Genomic DNA, 25911 nt, shown 5'->3' on the forward strand with positions numbered 1-25911 from the left:
TTTGGAAGGTAGATCAACTCTTCTTAGCAAATCCTCTTTAGCAATGAGACCAAAAACTGAAATTCAGCTGCTGAATCCTGATCATGTACATAAACAATGTCACAAAGAGTTCTTCGACGGAATTATTACAATTAAAAGTTCATAAGGCGAGTACTTACAAAAATAACACGTTGTCTTTCGAATAAAGCAATGCGAATTACATTTTAAAATAGGTGACAAATTTTCAAAAGCATTTGTGTCACGCAAGTAGTTTGACAGTTGACTTGCACGTTTATCCAGTCAAGGTAGTCCGTTGTTTAACATCTGCCATTTATTGTGGACGACTCACGGATGCTCGAAGAGCTGTAAAGCACTGCTGTACTGTCAAACCTGATATAGTCTGTACGTTACAGCATTTACCATACGCATTCTGCACGCTCCCTGATATTCAATGATCCCCTTTGGAGCAGTACAATCCTGTTGCAAGAAGACAAGATGCACATACACGAGCTACCGGAGGAGATTCTTTGCAAAACATTTCTGTTTTCCCTCCCTGCCAGGGATGAGATGCGGAGGGACGAGGTGAACCCTATTCGTTGGGAGAAGAAACAGAACCGTTCCATCTCGACACCACTCTACATCTCGCACGTGTGCCGACATTGGCGTGGAGTATCCCTTGCATGTGGGGACTTGTGGTCGCATCTCTACATACGTTACATCAGCCGCTATGAGAATGACTGGAGCGGACAGGCGCTAGAAATCGTTACTGAGTGGCTCGAGAGGACACGCGGACGTCCGCTGAATTTTACGATCCATTGCACTCTTGGTCAGAAAAGAGGACAGGAGGGCGAACATAGCGCTTTTGAGTACATAATCACGACACTGCTTTCGGAGCAGCACCGCTGGCGCGACGTCGATTTTTGGTGGAGTTACGTCAAGGTGTCTTCAGACTTCCCAGGAGTATATTGCACTCACATGCCAGCTCTGGTATCGCTGTCCTTGAACCATAATCTAGCTGTTGTCAGACAGTTGGTAAAGTCATGTATCGACCTTTCCTCGTCCCGGAAGCTTGCGTTCCTAGATCTTTCGATCTGTAGCAACCTTAGCTTCCATGAAGACGAAAACTCGTCACATTCGGGAGCATTACGCATGGAAGAAACATCGCCTGTTCGCACGTTGGACCTGCCTTCCTTGAAGTACTTTGCTTACAATTTCGACACGGATGACTATAATGGAAGGCAAATCTTCTTGAGCTTCATTCGGAATGCACTCCCTCCCTTAACGGTCTTGGACGTGGCAGGATACTTTGTACACGATGACATCCTTGTACCGGCTTTGAAACTGCTGACTACACTCGAGGAATTCCGTATCCATCTTGGTCGATTGAGACCAAAGTTCTTTCGGATGCTCATACCAGATAAACATAACGGCCCAAAGTCACATTCTATTGTATGCCCTTCTCTAAGGAAAATTTACCTTATCGACGTTAACGATCCTGGTGATGACAGAAGCGAAAGCTGGGACGAGATGGAGAATATGGAAGATGAGTCCGAGCACGAGGAAGAACTGGGAATCGGAGACCAAATCAATAACGAACACGGAGACGTCAGCCGTTGGAATGGCGTTCATTATGATGAATCATCTGAACGCAGATCAGCACCCCATCTTGCCTTCATAGGTGCCCTTTGTGCCATGGTCGAATGGCGGCACAATTATTTGAACACCTTGAGTTATATCTGGGTGTATGCTGGTGAAGATACAGGGTGGAATTGCCTGCCAGTTGAGTGCGGCAGTTGTTTGTATAACAAAAGAATCATGGAGGACTCTTTCCAGAGGAATATTTGTGTTGAAAGTACGGGTCGTGAGCCTCCTCATCCGAAGGACTTGCAGGATCTTACAGCTTCACTCCCTGATTAAGTCTGCAAGGCTAATTGGACGTTGTATTGTTGTCTACTGTGTACAATTTAGAGATGATTAGATACATTTCTGATAATGTAGAAATGTGTATTACAGTAGTGGGATGAATAACATGTTATGTGTTTTGACTGTACTTCTGAGTCAACACAAGGTTGATTTTGCAGAGTATAAACACTCAAGCAACTTCTTACAGCAGCTTTTCAAATTCTAATAAACTAGTAAAATGCTATAAGTCTATACACACTTATTATTATTATATTATTTAGACTGAAAGATTTCAGAAGCAATTATAAAACTCTCTCTAAATTTATGTGTGAATCTTTAATACAAATAAATAAATACTTAATAGTAGAAAGGAAAGTTCTAAAAAGCTATCTACATACTTTTAGAAAGTGATCTGTACTACTTTCCTTGAAAGGCAGCTCTTCCTCTCTTAACAATTTTAAAGGTGACTGAGAGTACTGGATACAGTAATACTCTTATCCTAGCTCTAAGACTGTTAACTATACTTAAAGAACTCTATATTTATATAATGAATTTAACACTAGAGTTCTTTCAGGAGCTTACTCTAAATGCTTATTATAGTTAAAACTCAAATTCTGTTATATACTCTACTCTCAGGAAACTCTGCTTACTTAATGTGAATAATTCTTATGATTTTGAAAGTGAAAGTAATAGAGAGAATAATATAAAGGTAGAAAACAGAATTAGAACTAGAGAATAAATGGAAATTAATAATAAAAATCACAAAAGTAACTATTATAAGAATAGAGTTAAAACTGGTAGACTATCTGACCACAGACTATTAGTCTATCTTACTTTTATACATAACTTATATATTATAGTAGAGTTGTAGTACAAATTTCTGAATACCTTGAGTCACATATAAGTTCTTAATAATAAACATTTTAAGATAGAATTCCTTTCAAACTAAATGTAACAATTATTAGTATAATAGAAAAGCTATAAAGGATGAGCTTATAGAGTAGATCTGTATTAAAAGTTTCAGTATTAAGTCTTCTTATTCTAAACATTTACTAAATATAAGAACTATACTTTACTCTGTTTATAAGTAATCTATAAGAGTTAAACAGACAGATTTACATGATTAAAGATTTCTTGTATACTGTAGAATTTATTAAATATATTAATAAATACTAGACATAATTAAAGTTAAGAAACAACTAATATATATATAAATTGACTAAATCTTAGTATTTAAGACTACTAACTAAAGTTACAGTCTATTTAAAATTAAGTAAAATATAATACATTTAGTAATGTTTTGTACTAGACTGTAAAAGATTACTCTAATAAGTTATATAATACACAGTATAATAAGTATACATAGTATATATAATATTATTTATACTAATACTACATTGTTGAATTTCTTTTTTAAAGTTTATTGTTCAGGTTTGTTTTGTTTAATTAACTATACTAAACTAATACTAGTATACTATCCTTATTCTCTTCTATTCTTTTATAGTAAATAGTAGTGTACTGTATTTTGTGTCTAATTAAAAAGAGTAATGTAATAAGATAAGATGTCTGAACTAGCTTATTTAGAGAGTAGTCAAAACTCTCATCCAATCTACTCTACAAAATCTCCAACACACAAATTAATCTTAACAAGCTAAAAATCCAAATCAAATCAAATGGTAGGATCAAACAAGCTAGCAAGACATTAAGGAACTAAGAGATCAATTAACAAGTACATACATACCAGTCAACTCTATTAGAAATTGAGTTCTTTAACACTTCTCTATGTCCCTGTATTCTGTTAGAACATATTGTACCTTTCTTTTGTTAAGAAGCTCAAGAGAATAAAAAAGACTAGAAACTAGAGAACTGGCAGATGAACTTAGAGTATAGTATACTCAAAAAGGTAATAAATACTGTAATAAAGTGAGTAAGTAGTACATTAATGGTACTGTTGTACAAATCTTCTTAGAACATATTGACTCATAAGTAGATCTGTGTGTGAAGACATCATTTAGATCTAGGACCTTATTATAGCACTCACAACTCACCTCTGAGACAGAAATAAAGTCAGAGATAGATCATCATGTATGTATGTAACTAACACAACAAGCAGAGATAATACACTACGGAGGAATAGTAATATACGTAGAAAGGGTTCAGAAGAAACTGAAACTAATAGGTGTTGGGTAATGGTGGTAATACGAGTTGATAGGGGATGGGAGTGATAGAGAGATAGCAGATGTTTGTCGTGACACAAGAGTTACTGCTAAGTAGGAAGACAAGAAAGCTTAGAAGACAGAAAGGGATCAGAAAGAAGATATTGATAGCAGTGTCGAGGATACAAATAAAACGACGTCACCCACATCACATTTTCGATATCGGAAAGAGAAAGACGGGAGAATAATTAGAAAGAAGGGGTGGTGGAGCGGATGTACACATGTAGGAAATAGTAATGGATACGACGCGCAGGCACGGGTACGGGTACGGAGCGGAGGAGAGTAAAAAGGAAGAATACACGAACATTGTCGTGAAGGAAACGCTAATGCCGCCCGCATACAAAAAGAAAAGTAGCGCCGACTCGGAGACAGAGTTCACCTTGATCCCGTCACGGGAATTATAGGTTATACTCCCGCGAGTGCACCTCGGCACCAAAATAGCAACGGAACAACGCAGACAATAGGGGGGATGGGAGAAATTATAAAAGAACGAGGAGGGGAGGAAAGGGAAAGTAGTTCCACAAATGGCACAACAGGTCCCAGATCGCGCTGAGAAAGAAGAACAATTAACTTGCTCACGCACGCCGTCTCACCGTATGAGTGCGGAGTGGAGGTTATACTAGGGTCCAGAGCCTTTCCGAGGCACGAAAAGAAGTGTAGAAGTCCCGCCACAAGCCAAACAGCAAGTAAGCAAACAGATGGAGATGAAGAAAAAAGGCACCGTCAAGGAGCTACATTCAATTCGATTGGACGCGCATCCCGCAGTCAGGTCCCGCATCTCGTAAAATGCATCCATCCATGATCCATCCATCCAAAGCTCCACCCTCGATTGTTGATATGTCTCCGCTCACAAAAGGATTTTGCGGATCTACTTGTCACGATCCCATCGCAACCCGCACCGTCGGCGGATGCAATTTAAACAAAACAAACAAACGCGAGCGTTAATCGGAAAAAATCGAGATTTAAACAAATGACGGCAAAGCGCAAGGGCAAAACGGAGGAGATAAAGTAAAATAAAAGTTGAAAAAGAAGAAGCATCAGATAGCCGAGCCGCGACACAGGACGCGCGAGTCCACAGATGGCAGGTCGAGGAACGTCGAGAAGCACATCCAGCACGCACCAAGCATGTCATGCCCACACATCGCCGTCCATCCGTCCAGTCCAGAAGCACAGGTGCACACACCCAACGGAACAACGAGAAGAAGTCCAAGAAGCCAAACCCAAAAAAATTTAGACGTTCCAAAAATTGAATACAAGGGACAAAGCAAAAAAGGGTCAGGATCAGTAATCAAGCGACATTGACGGTAGAATTTGCAGATGGAAGAAATGGAGAGAGGGACATACGTTGTTGCTTATGATGGTGCTGTTATAAGCGAAGGTGTAGCCGATGCGCGCGTAGCAGTAGGCGAAGCGTACAGATAATTTGCAGAAATTGATTTCAAACGATAGGGTTGAGTTAACGATTTACGTTGGCGGGTTGTACAGAACGCGATTTCCGAGCCGGAAGACCGCCATAGATGTACATTTTGATTTGATATTTTTTATATTTTGTTCCATTTAAGCGCGAGTGAGAGATGAGCGATTATGGAGATAAGCGAGAGGAGATGGATAAAAAAAGAAACTCCGTTAGCACTCCATAATCAATAGATAGGACAACATGGACAAAGGAAGAAAGAAAAAGTTGATCGTAAGAATATAACCAAGAACCATCCATTAACCAATTGCTCCGTGGGGCATAGATCAGCGTATCTCTGTAACAATTGCGTGCAGGGAGAACAAGAATAAGAAGAATGATGAAAGGTGAGGATGACCGCATCGCATTTGTGATCAGATGAGAGCGGCTTTGGTGAGATTGCCACGGAGCGCAATGCTATTTGGCACGAAGCACGATAAGCGGCGAAAAACGACAAGAGCACAATTTGAGCAATGCATTATTGAAGCGGTGGGAACCTAGAGGGGAAAGAGAACTGGACTCACTCTGCATGTGAAATAGCATGAGCAAGGAACAGCGGGAGAAGAACTTTGCATCAGACGCCGAGCTTATTGACACTCGAAATGAGAAATACCGCATACCTTCGACTGCTGCCATAACTACTCGCAATAACGCCGTATCCGTAGCATTCGTAAAGCTTGTGGGGTGACCAGTTAGCCAACAAACCAATCAACGTAGTATAATTGTGACAAGCGAAAGAGAACAGCACAGTACGCACTGGACGTAGATTTCTCGCTCACGGGCCTGGCCCGACTTGCGAGAAAGTTTAGTGAATCGTGCCCTGAAGTAATCACGACCAGCATTGTAATCTCCGGGCTCGCCGTCGTAGTCCTTCACGGGACAAGGAAAAAAAGTTAATGTCAGACTGAACGCTAATGGACAGGAGTTAAAATAAGGCCATTCACGAACAGGGAAATGGTTCTTGATGTCAGAGTGTTTGATCTTCTCTTTGAAAATATCGTCTTTGTTGAGGAACAGAATCTGTAAAAACACACAGTGGTGAGAGCGTATCCTGTAAGAGAAGAACATCAAGAGTGCGGGAGAGCGCTCACAATAGAAGTTTGTCGGAACCATTGTGAGTGGCATATGGAGTCCCAAATTGTCATTGCGTCTTGCATTTGGTTCTAATAAAGGATACATCGCAGTTCCGTCGGCACCGCGGAAAGACGACAGGTAGATAAGTTACTGGTATCAATTCGAAGGTGATGCCGAGAACTTACCGCGTCCTTGTCTTCCACCAGACATTGATCATACCCACTCAAACTTACGAGGAAGAGTATACTTGTTACATCCTGGAAACAGTGTATCCATTTTCGTCGTTCGCTCTTTTGCCCACCAACATCAACCATGAGCATCTCATGCGACCGGAGTTTAAAGATTGTCTCGGTAATGCCGATTGTCCGAGCTTTGCACCGGATGATATCCTGTTCCGTCGGATAGTAGTCTTTGGCAAATACTCGTTCAAGATGGAGGAAGAAATAGGAAAGGCTAGAACACGTTAGGGTTAATGTCCGGGAAAACTATGAAGCAAGACAGACGCACTTGTCGGGCAACGCAGCTTCATTCCCTCGGTGCCATGCCTTCTGAACCACTTCATCCGCCCATAACTCTTTTAGAGGTTCGTAGTACTCCATCGGGAACGCTTGTCCATCTTTCACATCTGGTGGTTCATCCAGTATTTCAGCATTCTTTTCCATTTCTTCCGATAATTTTAATTCCATGTCCTCGAGTGCCTCGAGAAGTTGTTTCATGCCATGTACAATGTTGCTGAACGCTAGTTGTCGATAGAATTCGAATTCTTGTGGTGAGAAATGTACGTCGTGTATAAGTCGCATTTGCTAAAGTGGCAGAAAACAACGCAAGTCAGAAGGAGCCGATCAGAAGTGTACATGTGCCTGAAAGGTTTGAACGCCTTGATGCCACTCGAATCTGCGTTCAGTGGGCGACTGAATGCTCAGAACACGCCATCGAGATCGTTGGGCAGATAGACGTGGTGGCATCAAGAGTAGCAAGCATCGCCCACGGAAGACGCGAAGTCGATCAAGATGAAGACACGCACTTTGAGGACGGTCGACTTTCCGGAGTCTCCAGATCCTAACAGAAGTACCTAACAACGCAAACACGATGGAGTCAGCAGAAGCGTTCTTGGCTCGACTTGCACTGGATTGGGAGGTGGGTAGGCCCGAGATAGAGATAGACGAGGATAGCATTGGAAGATAAGTGTGTGCTTCTCGTACTCACCTTGACTTGATTGTCAAGCTTTACTTTTTGCTCTCTGAGCTGCCGCTCCGCCTCACGATGCTTCGCCTTTTCCTCCTCGGACACGCCGCCTGCTGAGGAGATACACGCACCCATTTCCGCTATTTACAGGACGCTCGGGGGTGTTCGACGACGGTGGAGAAAGACAGCGCGAGTGTCTCCAGAACGACGAGGGAGGTAAGGTTAGGTGTGTGAGAGTTTGAAAGGGGTGCGGAATAGAGCTGAGCTCTGTTGTTTGCAGTCATGATCATCAGCAAGAAGCTCCAGCGTGTAATTTCATACGATGCCATCTTTGTCTCACCTTCGTCCACAGTTCCGTGTGTACACCGCCGACTGTGCGGCCAGCAAGACGTGTATAGTGGCAGAGGGCAAGAGAAAGGAATAAATTAGAACGAGATGTGCGAGGAGGAGATATGAGTGCGCTTAGACGTTGAAATGATGAATATTGTCAAGCAGGCAGCCGCCCCTGTACTCAACCGGTCAATGCCGCGCCCCCGCCTGCACGTAAGTATTTCCAATCACAACATAACAACGTCATTCTCTCATCCAACTGTACATGTATGTATACGTAGACATGCCTGCTCCCCGTCCAACGTTCCTTGACAGCTCTCTCTCTCAACGACCTCTTCTCTCAAAATTTCTCGCTCATTAAATTACTCCCGAAACTCCCGCTTGTCAAGAACCAACCGACATTCGCGCACGTTGCACATCAACATGAAACACATACATAGGCGGTAGTGGAAAATAATAATCGCGTTATAAAAGAGGGCTGAACAAGCACAACAACACTTCACCATCTCATTCATATGAATCCATACAAAGGATCGGGGATTATGACAGCACTTAATCTCGACACCGGGACCCGCGAGAAGCCTCGAGGTCGAAGGCCAGTTAGCCGACAAGCTTTCCTTTCTTCTCGTGGATCATTAACCCTTCATCCCCATGTCCGGACTCCGAACTGTCGGGCACACAGATTTCTCTGCGGAACACACGTAGAACTCTTCGCGGGATTTTCATCGTACCTCCCTTTCTTGCCAGAACGTCAGATCAACACCTTTGACTTTGACTTGTAATTCAAACAGAATCCTCCTCCTTTTCTTCTTCTTATCGCTCAGTGAGCTAGCGTGGTCCTAGGACTTGGTGCTCACTTGTGCTAGCCTCTGCATCGTCATGGAGGATCTATTTCAGCGGCCATAATAATTACCACATATCAAAAACACAAGATCTCGATGTTCCGACCTTTTCGCCAGAAACCAAGATTCATCTTTCGTCCAGTGCCTCTGACTCTGGATGAAATATTCTAGGAATAATTAATCGCAGAAACTTTTACGCCACCGTCTCTTCAATGCCGCGGATCTCGGGGAACGAACATACTCAAGACGTCCTGTCATGAATTTCACGGGACAGGCAGCATCGAACTCACCGTCAATACTAATAAACAAGGTTAAAGGGCAAGCAAGTCGACTCACCTCGCACATCCGAAAGCTAATATTAATTAATCTCAACTCAAATTGTTCCCCGCATCTGCAAATAGTCAAGTGAGGAACGAACATTGACGACAAGGAAAGTCTTTAATTCAAAATCAAAGCCAAAATACCTCGCACCACATGCATATATGCGCCTGTTCAGTAGCCGAGGTGATACGCTAATACTAACACACATCAGTCTGAACAGGTGATGATTTTTCTTGTGGGTGTCGGATTCCCGCGATTTATTCCTCCCTAGGCCTCTCAAGGCTGAGAACTAAGTTCCTAGCTGGATGTCTTACTTTTGATTTTGAAGAAAACACTGCTTGTAAGCTTTGTCATGATTTCTTTCCTGTGCTGCCAAGAGTAGCTATCTTTAAGTTTTGATATAGTGTGCTATGTATAAACAATTGCACAACTACTATCCTTACTATGGATAAATGCTGCCCTACAATGTCTTAAACACAGTGAGTGAAATCTTCACTAGAATAGAACTAGTCTGCTATAGTATATTATGTATACTTCCTTTCTCTTAGAGGCCTAGCTCACAACTGTAGTAATAAACTAACTCTACTTTAGCTTTCTCAGACTAAAAAGATTTAAGAAAATAATAAAATAATACTAACAATGTTAATACAGTTCAGTATGTTCAGTCCTTTATACTACCTACCTTAAGACAATCAGAAAAGTACTGACAGTCAGATACACTATAAGGCTTATAACTAATACTTAAAGTTGTACTACCTTGTATGATTACCTAGTTTGTACCTTATGTACTTTGACCAGGTAAAAAATATAAAGAGAATGAATTTATTCTTTTAAGGTTTACATTATAGATTAATATTTGTATAAACTTATAATACTGTCTATAATATATTGTAAAAGGAGAGATATTACTTAATCTCTCAAATTAGAATCTAAGTAACAACTTTTGCTTATAATACTAGTATAGTTAAAGTATACTGTACACAGTTACTCTTCTCTTAACTTCTTATATATTCTAGTATTTATTTATATATTAAATGAGTACTATAACAAGTAAAGATATTTAACATTACAATTTGTCAGATTAGCCTTTACAAGCTTAGAGAGAGTAACATTATAAGTATTAAGGATAAAATAGCTTGTTACCTGTTAGTAAGCTTTTAACACAAATGTTTAGTATAAACTCTTTCTTTATAACTTTTTTGTCATATTTATAATTATTATATTAAGTTAGAAAGTAATTTCTACTCTATTCTTTTATTACTATAAATATATATATAGTTTAAAATATTTAAGTATACATACTACTGTTTTACTATAGTATAAAAGTTATTAACAAAAGTAAGATAATATAATGTTTTGTGTTTAAATACTTTACTTTGTTAAATTTTAGTACTAAGTCTAGTATCTTTATATTTGTTGTTTATTTTGTTTTTAGTATTCATGTCTTTCTTATACTTGTTCTATTATTTATCTCTATCTTGTCTAAGTTCTAGATCTTAATTTTTCTATTATTATTAGACTTATTAATATAAAGGAGATAGAGTTTTTTAAGAGAAGAGTATATAATAGAATTTGATTTTTAGTTACTACTTTTATTAAGTATAAGTATGTAAAAGAATTTTAGTATTAAATTCTAAAGATAAATATAAAGCTTTTTAAGTATAGTTAGTAGTTTTAAAACTAGTACAAGTGTATTCTTGTATATAATAAGTCTATAAAGGTTTAGAACTATTAAAAGTAAAAAGTAATTTTAAATAAACTCTAAAAAGATTAGTCTTCCTCTTTTGTGTTTATTATTATAGTAAGAGAAACATTTTAAGAGACATAAGTTTAACATACTACAGAAAGTTAATAATTCTTCTGTAAGTAAAGCTGTTAAGTTTGATAATTCCTTACCTTTATTATAAATAAGAATATAATTACTTGTATTTAAAAACACAAGCTTTTTAAATAATAAAACATTAACAATTATTCTTATCTCTCTATCAGACATAAATATACTAGCTCTTTACTAAACATAAATATACTAGTATTTAATAATAGTAATACTAGATTAGATATATTAAACATATTTATTTCTTAAAAGTTAGAAGAAACTCTAACACAATTTTATTAAAATTAATATTCTACTAATAGTACTGTACAAAAAGCAAAGTTATAATAATGTATTCAAAAGTACAATGTTTTCTTTTGTCTCTACCTTTTACATAATAATAAATAGTAAAGTTTAATAAATATTTACAAGTCCTTTTAAGCTACTTAGTAAAGATTTCTAGTATATACTTATTCTAGTTATCTTCCTTACTTTTACAAGTATAGTAAAATTATTTAATAAAGAGATGTAACTATAAGCCTCTAAATGTAAGAGACACTTTGTACTAATGTTAGTATATATACAAAATGTAGAATAGTATTAAAATAGAATAATTAGAGTTTTCCTCCTCTCTTAGTATTTTATCCTTTACTAGTAGAGAATATAAAAATATCTTTTTTCAGAATATTGTGTTTTAACTTATGTATACTTAAATTAGCTTGTTATTACACTTTAGTATATTAGTTATAAAGACAATTATTAAGTTAATAACTAATACTAAGAGTAAGTATAGTTAGAATAATTGTAGTTCTCTCTTAATAGAGTAATTACTAGTTTTTATAAACTTTACCTTTTAGTCTAATACTAATAAGTTTACAGTTACTAAAAGGGTAGAGTATTCTCTGTCTAAAAGAAAGTAGTACATTCTGTCCTTTTGAAAGCTACTAGAAGGCAATTGTAATATTGTTCAAATTAGAATAAAGTCTATATATACAGTCTAAAGAAAGGTATTAACTATATAAATTATAAATGTGAGTATTACTACTTTCTTACAATATAAAGGTAAAGAAAGGAGAAAAAGAGAAAAAATTAAAGAGTCATGATTTAATGTAGTCAAATAAAGCAAACCTAAAGAACAATTTTGAGCAAACTGTGAATAACTCCCTTTTTTGTTTATAATAGATACCTCTTTTTAGTACTGTATTGTATTAATAGTTAGTATATGTATATAGTATAATATTTGTAAAAAACAACAGATAAGATAATTAGAGAATATGAAAGTACAAAAAAAGAGTAAGTAATTATAAGGCTACAACTTTGTATGCCTTGAATTGAGAGCTCAGCTTATGTGAGTAGAAGCTTTGTACTGTTACACAACTTACTCAATAATACTCATATAGACCAAGTCCTTTTTACATCTTTATCAAATAATTACAAATTGAGGTAATAAACAATCAGTACTAAGGAACAGACAAGCAAGAAATCATGGATTTATATATGTATAGACCTGTCACAGTGTATATAGTACACCTTATTATTGGTTGACTAGATTTAAAAGAGGAAATTAAACATTGCTTTGATCTGTAGAAAATCAAAACCAGGTGGAAGGTCTGCCTTTGTTACTAGGCCTGAATGGTTATGTACAATCAAAGTAAATACACAATCAATCATCTCTCAGCTTCTTATATGTTCTAACATTTATTTATCTAATAAGTTCTGTAGCATGTAAGAAGTACTCAACAGTACAATTTATCTAGTTGGCTCTTACAGCTTCAATGAGGGAGTGAAGTTGCAATCCTGCACAAGTCTGTAGGATTAGGAGGCTTGTCACCTGTCAGTGAGCTTTCAATACAAATTAATCCTTTGTACCACTCCTTGATGATTTTATCACAATGGAAGAAATCTATGAGTTCAGTCATCAAGTGCAGCCATCCTGATTCATCATCATGGTAGAACCATATGTGACCTGGGTATTCAGAAGGTTGTGTCGCCGTTCCGCCATAGTACATAAGGCACCGAAGAATTCAGCACGAGCTGCTCGCTGTTGTTCTGCCATTTCTTCATTCTGAACTTCATCCCAGGGTTCGACATATTCGCTTTCGCTTCCATTTTCATCCATGATTTCCGTCAATTCCTCGTACTCGGTTTCGCCTTCCGTCTCCGTTTCGGCCATGCTTTGGAATTGGAATTGGACTTCGGGAACATCAGGAACATAAAGGTCGTTGACGTTGATAAGGTAGAGCTTCCTAAGAGAAGGGCATATGATGACATTTGACTCTTGTCCATTGTGGTGATCTGGGGTAAGCACTCTAAATAACTCTGATGTCAACCCCCAATAAAAGCTGATACGGAGTTCCTCCAGTGCAGTCAACAGTCTCAGAGCTGGCACGAGAGTGTCCTCATGTGCAACGAAGCCAGTCACTTCCAAGACAGTTGAGGGAGGGAGAACGTTTTGAATGAAGCTTGTGAATATAAGTCTTCCATTGTGATCACCTTCCTGCTTGCCACAGTAAGAAAGCCACCTCAAGAAAGGCAGGTCCAATGCATGAACAGGATCGAAGAACAGATTGCAACTGCCCCAGAGCGTTAGAAACGCAAGCTTCGGAGACGACGAAACATTAATGTGCGAGATTACCGTTGTCTCATCTTGTTTGATTATTTCATGGCTCAGCGATAGAGACACAAGTTTGGACATCTTAGACGCATGAATTCCCTGAAAGTCTGAATAGACCTTGATACAACGCCACGAAAAATCAACGTCCCGCCATTGTTTCTGCTTCGAAAGCAGCTTTGTAATTATGGACTGAAAAGCGCGATGTTCGCTCCCCTCTCCGTCCTTTAGATAGCAATGGATCGTAAAGTTAAGTAACCCTCCGCGTGTCCTCTCGAGCCACTCAGTGAAGATCTCTGGCGCCTTCGCGCTCCAATTGTTCTCCTCGTGACTGGAGTATTTGATGAAGAGGTGCGACCACAGATCGCCATACGCAAGAGATACTCTACTCCAATGTCGACATACGTGCGAGATGTAGAGTGGTGTCGAGATGGAATAAATAGGACGTATTTCCCCCTTCAACATTTCGTCCCTGGCCGGCAGAGCATTTAGGAATATTATGCGGAGAATCTCTACTGGTAGCTGGTTTATATGCATGCTGACCTATTAGAGCGCCTCAGCGCACCGGTCAAAGAAAGAGTTATTGAGCGATGGTTAGCAGCGTGCAGAAGTTGGATAGTGGTAGTGTACCGTCAGTAGAGAAATGGATGATATTTATTAGTGATCCCTTTGCCGTGTTGCAACAAGGTTGCAGATGGTGAAAGAACAGTCCATCTTTTATTAGTAAAAGGACAATGGCTCATTTCGTCGTTCTGAAAGCTGATATCAAACAAGGTTGTGCGTTGTTCAAGCTGCTCAGACAAAGAGCTTACTGAGAGGGTGTGTACCGCATTATATCTTGCAATTTGATTGATACTGTTAGAAGAATACGACAGGATTCCCGTTGTTCCGGGTGGGTTGAATTTACAAGCAAAACATTCGCACACGTCGAGTTGGTCGAGTCGAGACGCATAGACGCGTCTGGGTCACGTGTGATATCAGACTAACTAGGAAACGTCGATCTGCATTCATGTAAATTTGAGAACGAGAAATGCCAATAGTCCGTCAGTCATACCCCGTCCTCGACACATCCCAGCACAATCAGGGCTATTCAAATGGTCAAAAATGAAAGAAAAAAGCGCCGTACAGAACAAAGTGTTCAACCTCTAGGCACTGTACGACACTTGGATGGCGATGCCGAGAAGGACGACGAAGAACGAAGACTTGAAAGTCTCCTCTTCGGCACGGATTTCAAACCCATAGGAAAAGGCAAAGGGCGTGAAGGAAATGTTATTTTAGTCTCTGATGAAGAGGAAGATAATGAAGGCCTTCAAGATGGGACAGGAAACGCTTTGGAACACCTTCAGGATGCGGACGTGAGTTGATATTTGGGCTGTCGAGAAAATGCTTCTTATATTGTGACTCGCAGCTTTTCTTTATAGATGATGTACATCCAGATGCTCAGGATGGAGTACCAGACTTTGGCATGGACGAGGACGATATTAATTCGCATTCAAGCAACTCAGAAAAAGAAAACGAAGAACCCCAAGCCAATGAAGATACTGCATCTCCACCAAAGTCCCAACTTTTCTCCCAACTCACACAATCATCCAAGAAGAAGGCTGCGTGGATGGATCCGGACGATGCAACTCTGAGCGTCTCACTCGCGACAACAAAACGTCTCCGAAAACTCCGCGATGCGCCGTCCGATGATATTGTCGGTGGAACACAATACGAAGCACGTCTCCGGCGCGAGTTCGAACGCATTAACCCTGCACCTGAGTGGGCCGCGAAGGCTCGGAAGAGGGTACGCGAAGAACATAGGACAAAACGGAGACGGGGGAGTGCGAGTGATGTTGAAATTGAGGATCTGTTAACTCGGACAGACGGTGTTCTGTCGACGGAGCGTGAGACGAGGTTAGAGAAGGGGATGATTGGTGTAGAGAGATTGCGAGATGTAAACCAAAGTGCGAAGGCAGAGGGCGAAATCAAAGCGCTTTCATTCCATCCGTTTCCGCGAGTTCCGGTGCTCATGACGGCGAGCACGGATAGACGGGTCCGACTTTTCACTGTAAATCTTCCTCAACACTTGTATAGCACCCAAATTGTTCTCATCTGAGTTTAAATTGTGTATTGAACTGTGCATTTATCTAGGTTGACGGACATACAAACCCTCACCTCCAAACAGTCCACATCCCTGAACTACCGATCACTCATGCGGAGTTCCACCCCGCCGGCTCCTCCATCCTCCTCACCGGTCCGCGACCATTCTACTACACAATTGACCTTCAGTCAGGCGCAATAGCACGATCTCCACGTGGACTCTGGGGTTCCAATCCCGCACACGGGTCTGCAAAAGCAGTGGACTTGGGTATGGAACGCGTCGCATTCGATCCATCGGGTCAGATCCTTGCAGTTGCCGGGCGGCGCGGCTACATCCATCTGGTAGACTGGCGTGCGGGTGGCGCACAGGTCATAGGTAACGTCAAGATGAACTCTGGCGTCCAGGCATTATGGTGGAATCGCCATCCAGGGCATAATAGTATTAGCGGACATCCGGAGCTACTAACACTCGGTGCCGATGCGGAGGTGTATGTATGGGACATTGGCGAGAGAAGATGCGTAAGGCGATGGAAGGAGGAAGGTGGGTATGGTACGACAGTCATGAGCGGAGATACCAGCGGCCGTTATCTGAGCATCGGGTAAGTTCAGTTTCGTTAACATTCCGATTTCCCCTCTCTTCCTCCCCTTCCATCCACCTCCCCCAACTTACCCCCTTTTACTTCTTGCACTTCGCCTTCTGCCGGAGTTGCATAGCTTTTCCACCGATGCAAGATGTGAAGCGTAAAGCATAACTTACTCATCTTGTCTCAACGCAGGTCAAAATCAGGCTTGGTCAACGTTTACGGCGAGGATGCCTCAATTCCAATAGCAAATTCACCATCACCATCATCTTCGACACCCAAACCCCAGAAGACACTCCAGAACCTCACGACATCCATTTCGACACTCCGCTTTAACCACGACTCTCAACTCCTCGCTATGGCGTCTAGCGTCAAGAAGGATCAAATGCGATTGGTGCGTTCTTGTTTTAGTTTTCTACTCTCCGATTGGGCATACGATGAGCTGAACTACGTGTTTCATTTGCAAACTTATGAATTCATCATCTGTCCTGCGGTTGCTTATTCGCTGGTCCTTTCGTCCAATCCAATGTGCTCATTCGTCTTGAACCCAAACCAATATATGAACGCGCAGGTCCACCTACCTTCGCTCACTGCGTTTTCCAATTGGCCGACCTCGAGCACGCCATTGGGTCACGTAACCGCCATAGACTTCTCCCCCACTAGCCAATACATTGCAATTGGGAACAACCGTGGCCGTGCGTTATTGTATCAGATTCCACAGTTTGTCAAATATTAGCGTGAGCAGCATACATGCAGTAGATTAATATTGCCATTTATTTCACCGATGTGTACGTTTGAAAAGGTCCATAAAGCCCATAAAGCATCCGGAACGAGGAGAATGTATCAGAAGGCTCGAGAGAGTACAACTCATAGGTGACATCAGTGGGGTGATACGAGAACAGTAACAATGTTCAGTCATCCTTGCGTAAACTGAGGTGAAGACGCTAGCGCGTGGAGACGAGAAGACAACGAGCACAGCCAATTATGATAAGAACCTGGAGCACAAAAAGACCAGCTGGACAAGAGATACAAGCCACGAGACGAGACGAAAAAGCTGCCGTTACTTGAGATCGTCGGCACTGATTATATGGTTTGTGGAGCATATTGATCCAACAGTCGACGATATGTTTCCGAAATCTGATTTGACGTGAATTGCAGAATTGCATTGAAATGAGTAGGCACGTCTTCGGAACTTCCCCAGGAACATATCTCGGGAAAAACAAACAATCCACGCACCCGTTCTGCATGTCGCACTCCATCAGGTACAGACCGGCATACCACGGTGGCAACCTCGAACCAGCGCTTGGCCTCATCAAGGTTGGATGCACTGTCAGACATGAGAGTAAAGTTAGAGGAGAGATGTGTGCAGCCAGCATGGAGATCCGATGTGCGTTTCCAGAGTTGTATACGCACGCTAGGCACTCTATGCCCGTGTTGTATGAAGTACTAAGGAGCCAGTGTCGCTCGTCCATCGGATAAACATCCTATTTCATACAGGCCTCAAAGTCAAATGGCTTCCGGCCCGACAGCCTTGCAATGTGACTGACCTCTCCTGACTCTGCACTATTATTCTGATCTTCGAGTACGGTCAGGGCTTGCTCGACGTAGCCGATGGCCTTTGTCCTATCTGCATAAAAATTTCTGGACAACAGAATGCTGCAGATGGCCCTCAGCCACCGGGAGAACTTCTCTATGGACAGCTTCCCGCGATCAAGGCATGAATGGAGCAATGCCTGGGAGGATCATCAAAAGAAACTCCCTTGACACGAAGCTCACGCACCTCCAGAGCAGCATACAAAACTATGAGAACGGGAAGTCAGGACCTAGGGAGAACTTCATAGAAGCGGTCCTTACCATGCACCGGGCAATCGCTTTCCGACCACTTCGCAAAGTTCGTAGCATTACCTGTGTTTTTCACAGAAGATCGTAGCACTTACCAACATGTCTGCAATTGCTTCGTAGCTCGTAAGGGTTGTAGAACCAATTCCAATTTCCTACATCATTTACAATGAGCACGTGAAGTTTGAATATATTAAAGACGCCACGGACGGACATTTATGACTCCCAGGAGTTTATCCCATTCTCGTCGCTGGTAAAAGAGTTCGGCTTCGAAGACGTGGATGGAATGAAGGAGCTCTTCGAGGTTCTCAGAATCCAGCTGAGTGCTGCTCCTGTATCGTTCCTTGACGGATGCTATAGCGTCCTTCGCTCTCTGTATGTCCTGCAAGACGGTCGTTTGCTGGCGCGGCTTGAGCCCCAAAATCGGTCTCAGTATCTCCAAAAATGGTAATAAGATACACATACACACCTTATCTCCATTATCTTGCATTGAATGAAGGGTGTACACTAATTAGGCTCAGTGAACAACCTACAGATATAAAATTTGTGTGCATACTCACTCCGAGCGGCTACACTTGAGAACGCTGAAAATGCCATATGCACATAAACGTCTGTTTCCGTATTAGCAACCGCTATTTGCGAGTATGCGTGAGCAAGCTTCAAACCGTATTTCAGACATGAACCAGAAGATGGAGCTTCAACGAACATTACCTCATATGACAATTCGAACAGATCACCGATTTGGATTTCAGCATCCCGCCATTCAGTGAATCCTTGCGCGGAATTATACGCCGTCCGCCAGAGCCAAGACGCATCCTTTGCAATAAGGGGAGCATTCTTTCCGGTGACAGCGGTACGTACTAAAGCAGAAGCTAAGTTGCCACGATCACTATATCAGTGTATGGGAAGACCCTAGACGGTTGAGAATTGTTTGCACCTGTCTTAAAGTGTCGGACCAAGCTTGAGGCCAGAGCCACGCTGTGCTATCCTCAATCTTCTTGACAGTAGATCGACATTGAAACGTCCTTACCGTTCAGTTTCGACAGGAGTTTCCTTCATTAGCCGCATAACCAAGCGGATGATGCATCGCGCCAGACAAATCGCTTCAACGTCCGAGTCTATCGGTCCGCGGCTCTGCAGTGTCTTTAACAGCGCTTCCAGGCAAGTTAGTAGGACAATTTTCAGGTCGGATTCATGCGACAATTGTGTTGCAAGAAGCAACATCTTCTTATCAAAGTCCGGGGCACTGGCCATATTCTGGATAGCCGCAACAGCTGCGCTCGGAGAGTAAAGGAAGTAAAATTTTCCTCAAGATGTTCTCCGTTTGGATTACTGCGAAGTACATACGCACCATCGTCTTCCAGTCCTGAAGCAATATAGATGAGGCGAGATCTTCAATGCAGAACAAAATTCCTGTACCTTGGTATGCTGCGGCAAGGAATCGGAGATAGAACGTACTTGACTGGTCGTCCGGGCAGCGCCGAATAACCTGAGAAGCTCTAGCGTATTCTCGCTGTTCAATATAACATAGTGCAGCTTTTCGCAAACTCTTTGGGCCGCTCATCTGAGCTACGCTCGCGAATGCCTTGTGTGTCCCGACCAGAAACCATTCTGCCGCTTCAGACCATTTCTTCATCTGGAAGTGGCGATCACCAACTTTCCAAAGGATCTATGCAAGCGCCGTGTCCAAATAAGTAAAGTACCCGGATAAGGATGACCTTCCTTACAGTCAGACACGCCATTGTAGGCGTCTTAGGAAGTTCAAACTCAGACTGGCTGAGAACTTGCAAGAATAGGCCGAATTCAAAGTCAGCAGATGCGGATGAAAGAGATCTGTTCTCACATGAACAGGCCGTTTCTACGTCCTTGATGGCTCTGGAAACATCTTGATCCCTGGCACAGTGGGATATCAAGGCAAGTAGGAAACGATCGATAAATATCACATTCTCAGGAGGTGCGTCTAATATCTGAAGAATGCATCGCAAAAGGACATCGGAGACTAGCTTGCTGGGAACACGAGTTTTAGTGGAACAGCAGAAGCAGTAACAGCAGCAGCCGGATTTGAGGAGCAACTCACTGTTGTTGTGTCATTGTCCGTAATTCCTGCAGGATCCTGCAGATGGGCAAGTCCAGAAGTCAGAAGAACCGCATACGTGGTGCACTCAGAAATTCGAGACTGACTCCGCAGTCACCGATTCCGTAAATTCGGCGTGATCTACTATCGACACAAATGCTGTTCAAACGGTTTCCTCATGAATTCATAACGCCACGATGGCACCGATATACTTGGAACCCGGACACACCTTCCAGTATCGCACTCTCCGGCGCCTGTCGCTTCCTGAGAACTGCTAACCGCATCCACCGCAGCTGATGAAGTTCGGGGTTAGTCTATTCAGAGCCTATATAAGCGGACACTCGAGAGACATGACGGTAGCCGAGGAATACCTTATTCGTATTGCTATCTACGGAAGTAATGAGCTCTTGTAACGTTGTCTCGGCGCGTAAGAGGTTCTCAGCCTCAATTGAAGAAGAAAGATGGTATGCCCGAACTGCGTCCTGGTTTCATTTCTATCAATGGACAAAAGCGTCGCAGAAGGGTCACCTAAACTACGCAGTATGCTCCTCTGGGATAGAAACAAGATATGCGATTAAAATGAAGCCTCGTGTATCTGAGCGATAGTCCTACCTTTACTTCTGATACCCCGGCGCTCTCCGAGTCTTCCATTTTCTCTACAAGTGTGAATGCTTTTTGGAGCCACTTGATAGCATCCAGCGCTCTCTTAGCATCTACAAGACCCGCAGAACTCTCTCCCTGCACACGAGCAGACGCTCGTAGAATTGACTTGCCTATCTCCATAATTTTGGAGGCTAGAAGCTCGCGCTGCGATGCACATCAGTGCAAGCAGTATAATTTAATTGTGACACGGTGATTGAAGAGCCTTACGTCAGTAATAGCGACTAGACTAAGTCGCTTTTCGTCACTCTCTGTAAAAGGAACAATTACAGCTGAGTATCTTATAAACAGGAACGCCATTGCTAATGCCGCACCAGTGATTTTCTCAAGCATGAATTGTGCAATAGCATCATTTCCATCTCGCCATGCCTAGATGGGACGATTTCGATATGCGGGATGTCCCAAATTGATCATTAATTGAGAATCATAGTAGGCGAGCTCAAGACAAATACAACGCACGGCGAGCATGCGACTGCAATAGTAAAGTATGACGGCCCGTGCCCTCGTCTGATCGTGAGCACCGTTGTCGACATCTTCTGCATTCTGCAGTTGCTCTTCGAACTGAAAGATGCCTATAGTTCACACCGGGTATTCAAAATAGCGGACCGGCACACGAAAAGCTTGCCTTTGCTGCGCTTCCGAGAACACTCCCAGCAACGTCGTTCCTTCCGCTTTCTGATTTTGTGTACAGAAGCCGACATCACCACCAAAAGTAGACATTGCAATTAGGATTGTCTTATGAAATCACAAGGAGTAGACGTGATCTGTATGCTCAATACGCACCGGACAAGGCCATTCCAGTTTTACTTGCCAATTGTAGAACGTTGCTGAGAGCTAGAAGCACGTAGACAGCAAGTTAATGAGCATACATCCCACACCAATGCCAGTGTGATACAAATACAAGCCGAGCAACGTACTTTCGACGCTTGGCTTCTGCTCAATGCCAGCCTCAATCAGGCGGAATCCTGCCAACCTGACTACTTTGTGCGTAAGCGATCGCAAGAATAGTATTGATTCTCAGCAGAGCATGCGGCGTGGAAGTAACTATTGCGCGAAGCGAAGCTCCCTAGTCAATGTGACGCTGGTGTGACTTACGCGCAGCAAGCAAAGTTCGATCCTCATCAGTCCCTGTTTCTTGACGAACAAGTCTTGAGACGTTCCAGAGATGGACGCCTGCAAAGTATAACACAGATGGCAGCTGGTCAACGACAAGAAACAGCCGCATCATGAGATTGCGGAGACACCTTCGCGATCCAGCTTATCGGCAACATCGGCAGCAATCTTGGACCTCTGCCGTTGGTCTGAGAGGGTTTCTCCGAGAACAGCGAGACGCTGTAGGTCTCCTAGAAGCGCTACTCTGACGTCTTTTCGACTGAGGTCAGCGAGCTTTGGCTTCACGCTCGCGATGGTTCCTGTGAGAACCTCCTATCAAAACCTGCGCAGGTTCTCACCGCAGTCCGTCTCCGGACATACCTATAATCGCATCAAATGTCCCGGCGTGCAGCGACGGGCCTGAAGCAGCTTTTCGCTTGTGAGAGGCCATCGCGACGCGTCGACATGGGTCAATCACGAAAGTCGTTCACGTCGCGTCGAGACTACCCAGCACGTCGATCTCCCAAATATGGAAATGACTCAATCTCCGACATGTCCAGAACAACAACTGGGAGCTTCCGTCTGTTCTTGCATAGCCTTGATTTCAATCTTGTCCTTGTCCTCGCCCCATACTTGGGTCCTTGCTCTGAATGGACTCCACGCACACAGCCGATGATGCTTCTAGTACGGAGCCTGTGAAGCTGGACAAAGACGTTCTTGCGCGCTGCGCTAGAGTACGTTTCTATCATTGCCCCCTTCGACTGGGCGTTCGGATGAATCACGCTATTTATCAACTTCATCTATGTGGCAGCACGCACGGAGAGAAGGCATCGTAGCAGGGCTCACATCAGGTTTTGTGGGAGGTACGTGATTGTTCGCTACTTGCGCGCTTTGGACGAAATCAAAAGCAATTTTTGGGGGTGGAGTTGATCGGACTGCTGCGATGTTCACTGCGTGATGGTCACCTCCGCTGTGTCCTCTTTTTGTCCATCAATCCATGCTGATTTCCTTCATGCGTCTGTATACAGCTATGATAGGAAGCCGGGTGCTACGCTTCGACAGAAACATAACTTTATTAAGTGGAATTTGTAAGCCCTAATTCTTCCAGATTCTTCGTACCGCTCTTTCGCCTTCAAAGTGGATCAGGCGTGACACGTTCTGAAAATTTTACGTTGCATCCGGAGCATATGTAGTCTTCGCCGCGTGTAACTGCGCTCATTGGTTATTCTCGACTGTGTGAGAGTTCCTCTGGTTCTGAAGGCGTGTCCAATATTCAACTCAATCTTATCACGGTCGGAGCTCCTATGGGCGCATGATCGGCTCGACTGAGCTACCCCCCTTTATTTACCAATCCCGAATTTAGTTTCGAAGCCAAAACTGAAACTGGGAAAATCTGCACTTCTCTTATACAGTGACAGGCATCCTTTCCGGATATTTCTTCACACAAGCCTTCCTCGGGACCCGAATCGCCGAGGCTGTGGTCCGGGAAACCCAGTTACGCCGAAGGGCAACATCATCCGATTTGATACCTGACGAGCCACTGTAAGATGCCGCCGCAGACAGATTCACGTAATCACCGTTCTTCAAATTCAGACTGTCTTTCACTGGCTGTGTAACAGGGTGACAATGTATAGCAGCGATCATAACAACTACAAACAAAAGCACGCTTTTGGTACTGCTGTGCCTAGAATAAGAGGTCATTCACACAAAATATAAACTTACTCATCTCATCTGGCTTCTCAGGTGCGATCGGTTACACTACGATACTATTACAGACCTCCAAGATTGCAACGCATGGAAGGTGATGGTGGATAGATGGGAGATGTATTTGAGCCACATATCCACTTTTGTTCACTAACTCATTTTGATCGGCTTCATGCGGGATGATATTCATATCATCCTTTGAACTCAAGCCATCCGACAAATATGCTACGGGAGGAGTGTATCATACGCTATTACCCTTTGCATCATTGTTATTTCACTACAACTGACAACACACATGCCTACTCTGTAAACAAAGGAGATCCTTTTCCATTCTGTCTTTCAACATCTTTGGCCGGGTACATCGGATCGCTGTTGGAAACAAGTATTGATCTTGCACTATATGAGCTGGGCAAAGCGGGAACTGCTCTGATATACTCAGGATCTGGATCATGGCGATGCTTCCTCACTGGTTGATCAACAAAGGGGCAAATTGCTTTGTTATTAATTCTTCTCTTTCATTTATTTATTTTTCTCCCAATCAATGCTTATTTGGATGACCTTGAAACTCTGATCAGGGACTTCTTGTGGCTACAAATAAGTATTTGCTGCGGTGTTTTTTGAGTTCACTCGGCTCAGCACATAAAGCACGAAGAATGGAAGGAAAGAATAGAAAGGCGGGAGAAACAAGGTGTTGTTACCTTTGACAACTACCCATTTATCGGTAAAAATGTGTGCCGACTCCAAGGATAAGCCACCTTGATGTTGATGTTCTAGCAGAAGACAACATAAGGACCGATTGTACTAGTGCCAGGGCTACTATTATATGTTATTGATGCCACGTCTACGTATCTTCTGCTCATCATGATCAAATACAAATCAAATGCACACGTACTTAATAAGTGCGTTACTCACTTAGGCTCGGACCGGCTACAGGAACGCAACTAATGAAGAAACTACACCGTAAAAGAACGAGTCGGAGATGCTGCCTTCACCCCTTGAATTCCCCACGTGGACAGCCCATGGAGGTATCGTTTCATTTTTGTTTCATTTTATTAGGGCCTATCTCCCTAGGTAGACACGTAACCAATATGCTTGTATCGTACAGTTTCATTCCAGCGCTGTGTGATGCAGCAAGGTATTTGATGCGGAGTCGTTTCTCTTCTCGCGACTTAGCCCCGCGCAACAGAGATAGTTGACAATTCTTTTCGTTAGCATTGCATGTGATCTGGTCAGAGGCTTGACGCCCATTCCGCAAGAAATAGGCGTGGAATGGAAAGAGGATGCATAACTAGGGCTGACAGTGACCGCTTGCGCAATGCATATATCTTCATTACATGCAGATGCCCGTCATCTAGACTCTGTCCTAGTGCAGTTCCGATTACTTCACCGCGGAGGTTGCAACATTTGATTTCGCTCGTCTAGAATGACCGGCCGCCCGAAGCAATTCTGTGCTTTCATCCATGATGTCTCCTGGCCATTCAGTGGACTCATAATTTGGCGGGCGGATCCGTGGCTAACGCCCCAACAAACTGAGAGTTGCAAGAAAAGAGTTGACTCAGTCATCGTAGCCGAGACCTCAAAAGGCTGTCCGCGAATAGAACTGTGGTCGGCTTCCTACTTTGTCAAGACGATGCTTAAGGCAGGTTAGGGTTATTGTGACGTGACAACAGACCTGCTAAAAGAGGAGCTGCGCATGAGAGAGATTTACACCTCCAAAAGAGGCAGTCCTACTTGGATGCCTGAAAAGGATATCTGATTATCAAAAGAGATGTACGAAAAGAAAACTGAGCTAGACGCCTGTCATTGATCCGGTCAAAATAATCCCGCCAATCATGGCGTATGCCGAGGCAAGACCAGGGCCGTTCTAGCTTCCACGTACACGTCTGCAACCGACCGTCTTTTTCTCTTTCCACCACCTTGCTTTCTCCGTTGTAGTGCTTCAAATCTACATTCTAGCTCTCGCCGAAGCCTCCGGCGGACTACCGCCGGCCGCGAAGTGAGGCACCACACTACCTTGTGGATCTCGCGACTCTATGCGACTCACACTGCCTTATTTCACTCGCCTGACCTGACTTTGAACTGACATGCTGCGATCTCCGGACCATCCTAGTCTAAGTATACTCTCTCCAACGTGCTAAATGTGTTTCTCCTTC

General features: G+C 42.8%; 7 protein-coding genes across 7 annotated transcripts; 4 read left to right on the forward strand and 3 right to left on the reverse strand.

Annotated features, from left to right (window-relative positions):
* Nucleotides 1-474: 474 nt before the first annotated feature.
* Nucleotides 475-1896, forward strand: FOMMEDRAFT_155659 (uncharacterized protein; the record flags this gene model as incomplete). Its single annotated transcript, XM_007266055.1, has 1 exon — nt 475-1896. One exon carries the CDS (start codon nt 475-477, stop codon nt 1894-1896), a length of 1422 nt encoding a protein of 473 aa, XP_007266117.1.
* A 3171-nt stretch (nt 1897-5067) lies between these two features.
* FOMMEDRAFT_155660 (uncharacterized protein) lies at nt 5068-5519 on the forward strand (the record flags this gene model as incomplete). Its single annotated transcript, XM_007266056.1, has 3 exons — nt 5068-5105; nt 5159-5270; nt 5415-5519. 3 exons carry the CDS (start codon nt 5068-5070, stop codon nt 5517-5519), a joined length of 255 nt encoding a protein of 84 aa, XP_007266118.1.
* Nucleotides 5520-5924: 405 nt separating this feature from the next.
* FOMMEDRAFT_133765 (guanine nucleotide-binding protein alpha-2 subunit) lies at nt 5925-7944 on the reverse strand (the record flags this gene model as incomplete). Its single annotated transcript, XM_007266057.1, has 9 exons — nt 5925-5967; nt 6164-6226; nt 6308-6420; nt 6499-6570; nt 6642-6713; nt 6810-7077; nt 7132-7427; nt 7649-7696; nt 7831-7944. The coding sequence occupies 9 exons, from the start codon at nt 7942-7944 to the stop codon at nt 5925-5927; spliced, it is 1089 nt and encodes a 362-aa protein (XP_007266119.1).
* Nucleotides 7945-13033: 5089 nt separating this feature from the next.
* Nucleotides 13034-14263, reverse strand: FOMMEDRAFT_155664 (uncharacterized protein; the record flags this gene model as incomplete). Its single annotated transcript, XM_007266058.1, has 1 exon — nt 13034-14263. The coding sequence occupies one exon, from the start codon at nt 14261-14263 to the stop codon at nt 13034-13036; it is 1230 nt and encodes a 409-aa protein (XP_007266120.1).
* A 557-nt stretch (nt 14264-14820) lies between these two features.
* FOMMEDRAFT_84175 (WD40 repeat-like protein) lies at nt 14821-16411 on the forward strand (the record flags this gene model as incomplete). The annotated part of the gene is made up of 3 exons (XM_007266059.1): nt 14821-15081; nt 15135-15776; nt 15860-16411. The coding sequence occupies 3 exons, from the start codon at nt 14821-14823 to the stop codon at nt 16409-16411; spliced, it is 1455 nt and encodes a 484-aa protein (XP_007266121.1).
* Nucleotides 16412-17472: 1061 nt separating this feature from the next.
* FOMMEDRAFT_146421 (uncharacterized protein) lies at nt 17473-22505 on the reverse strand (the record flags this gene model as incomplete). Its single annotated transcript, XM_007266060.1, has 30 exons — nt 17473-17526; nt 17626-17716; nt 17803-17873; nt 17937-18122; nt 18170-18189; nt 18244-18271; nt 18327-18383; nt 18443-18637; nt 18698-18735; nt 18789-18885; nt 18940-19100; nt 19166-19206; nt 19259-19502; nt 19580-19594; nt 19648-19897; nt 19956-20235; nt 20306-20341; nt 20410-20461; nt 20532-20616; nt 20674-20777; nt 20831-20852; nt 20915-21109; nt 21173-21331; nt 21422-21534; nt 21569-21637; nt 21746-21796; nt 21880-21939; nt 22058-22135; nt 22207-22374; nt 22436-22505. The coding sequence occupies 30 exons, from the start codon at nt 22503-22505 to the stop codon at nt 17473-17475; spliced, it is 3090 nt and encodes a 1029-aa protein (XP_007266122.1).
* Nucleotides 22506-22552: 47 nt separating this feature from the next.
* On the forward strand, nt 22553-23760 carry FOMMEDRAFT_167690 (uncharacterized protein). The gene is made up of 4 exons (XM_007266061.1): nt 22553-22788; nt 22866-22917; nt 23083-23142; nt 23467-23760. Exons 1-4 carry the CDS (start codon nt 22705-22707, stop codon nt 23598-23600), a joined length of 330 nt encoding a protein of 109 aa, XP_007266123.1. The 5' UTR covers nt 22553-22704; the 3' UTR covers nt 23601-23760.
* The last annotated feature ends 2151 nt before the right edge of the window (nt 23761-25911 follow it).

This window comes from Fomitiporia mediterranea (assembly GCF_000271605.1).
Source record: "Fomitiporia mediterranea MF3/22 unplaced genomic scaffold FOMMEscaffold_5, whole genome shotgun sequence".
NCBI classification, from domain to species: Eukaryota; Fungi; Basidiomycota; class Agaricomycetes; order Hymenochaetales; family Hymenochaetaceae; genus Fomitiporia; species Fomitiporia mediterranea.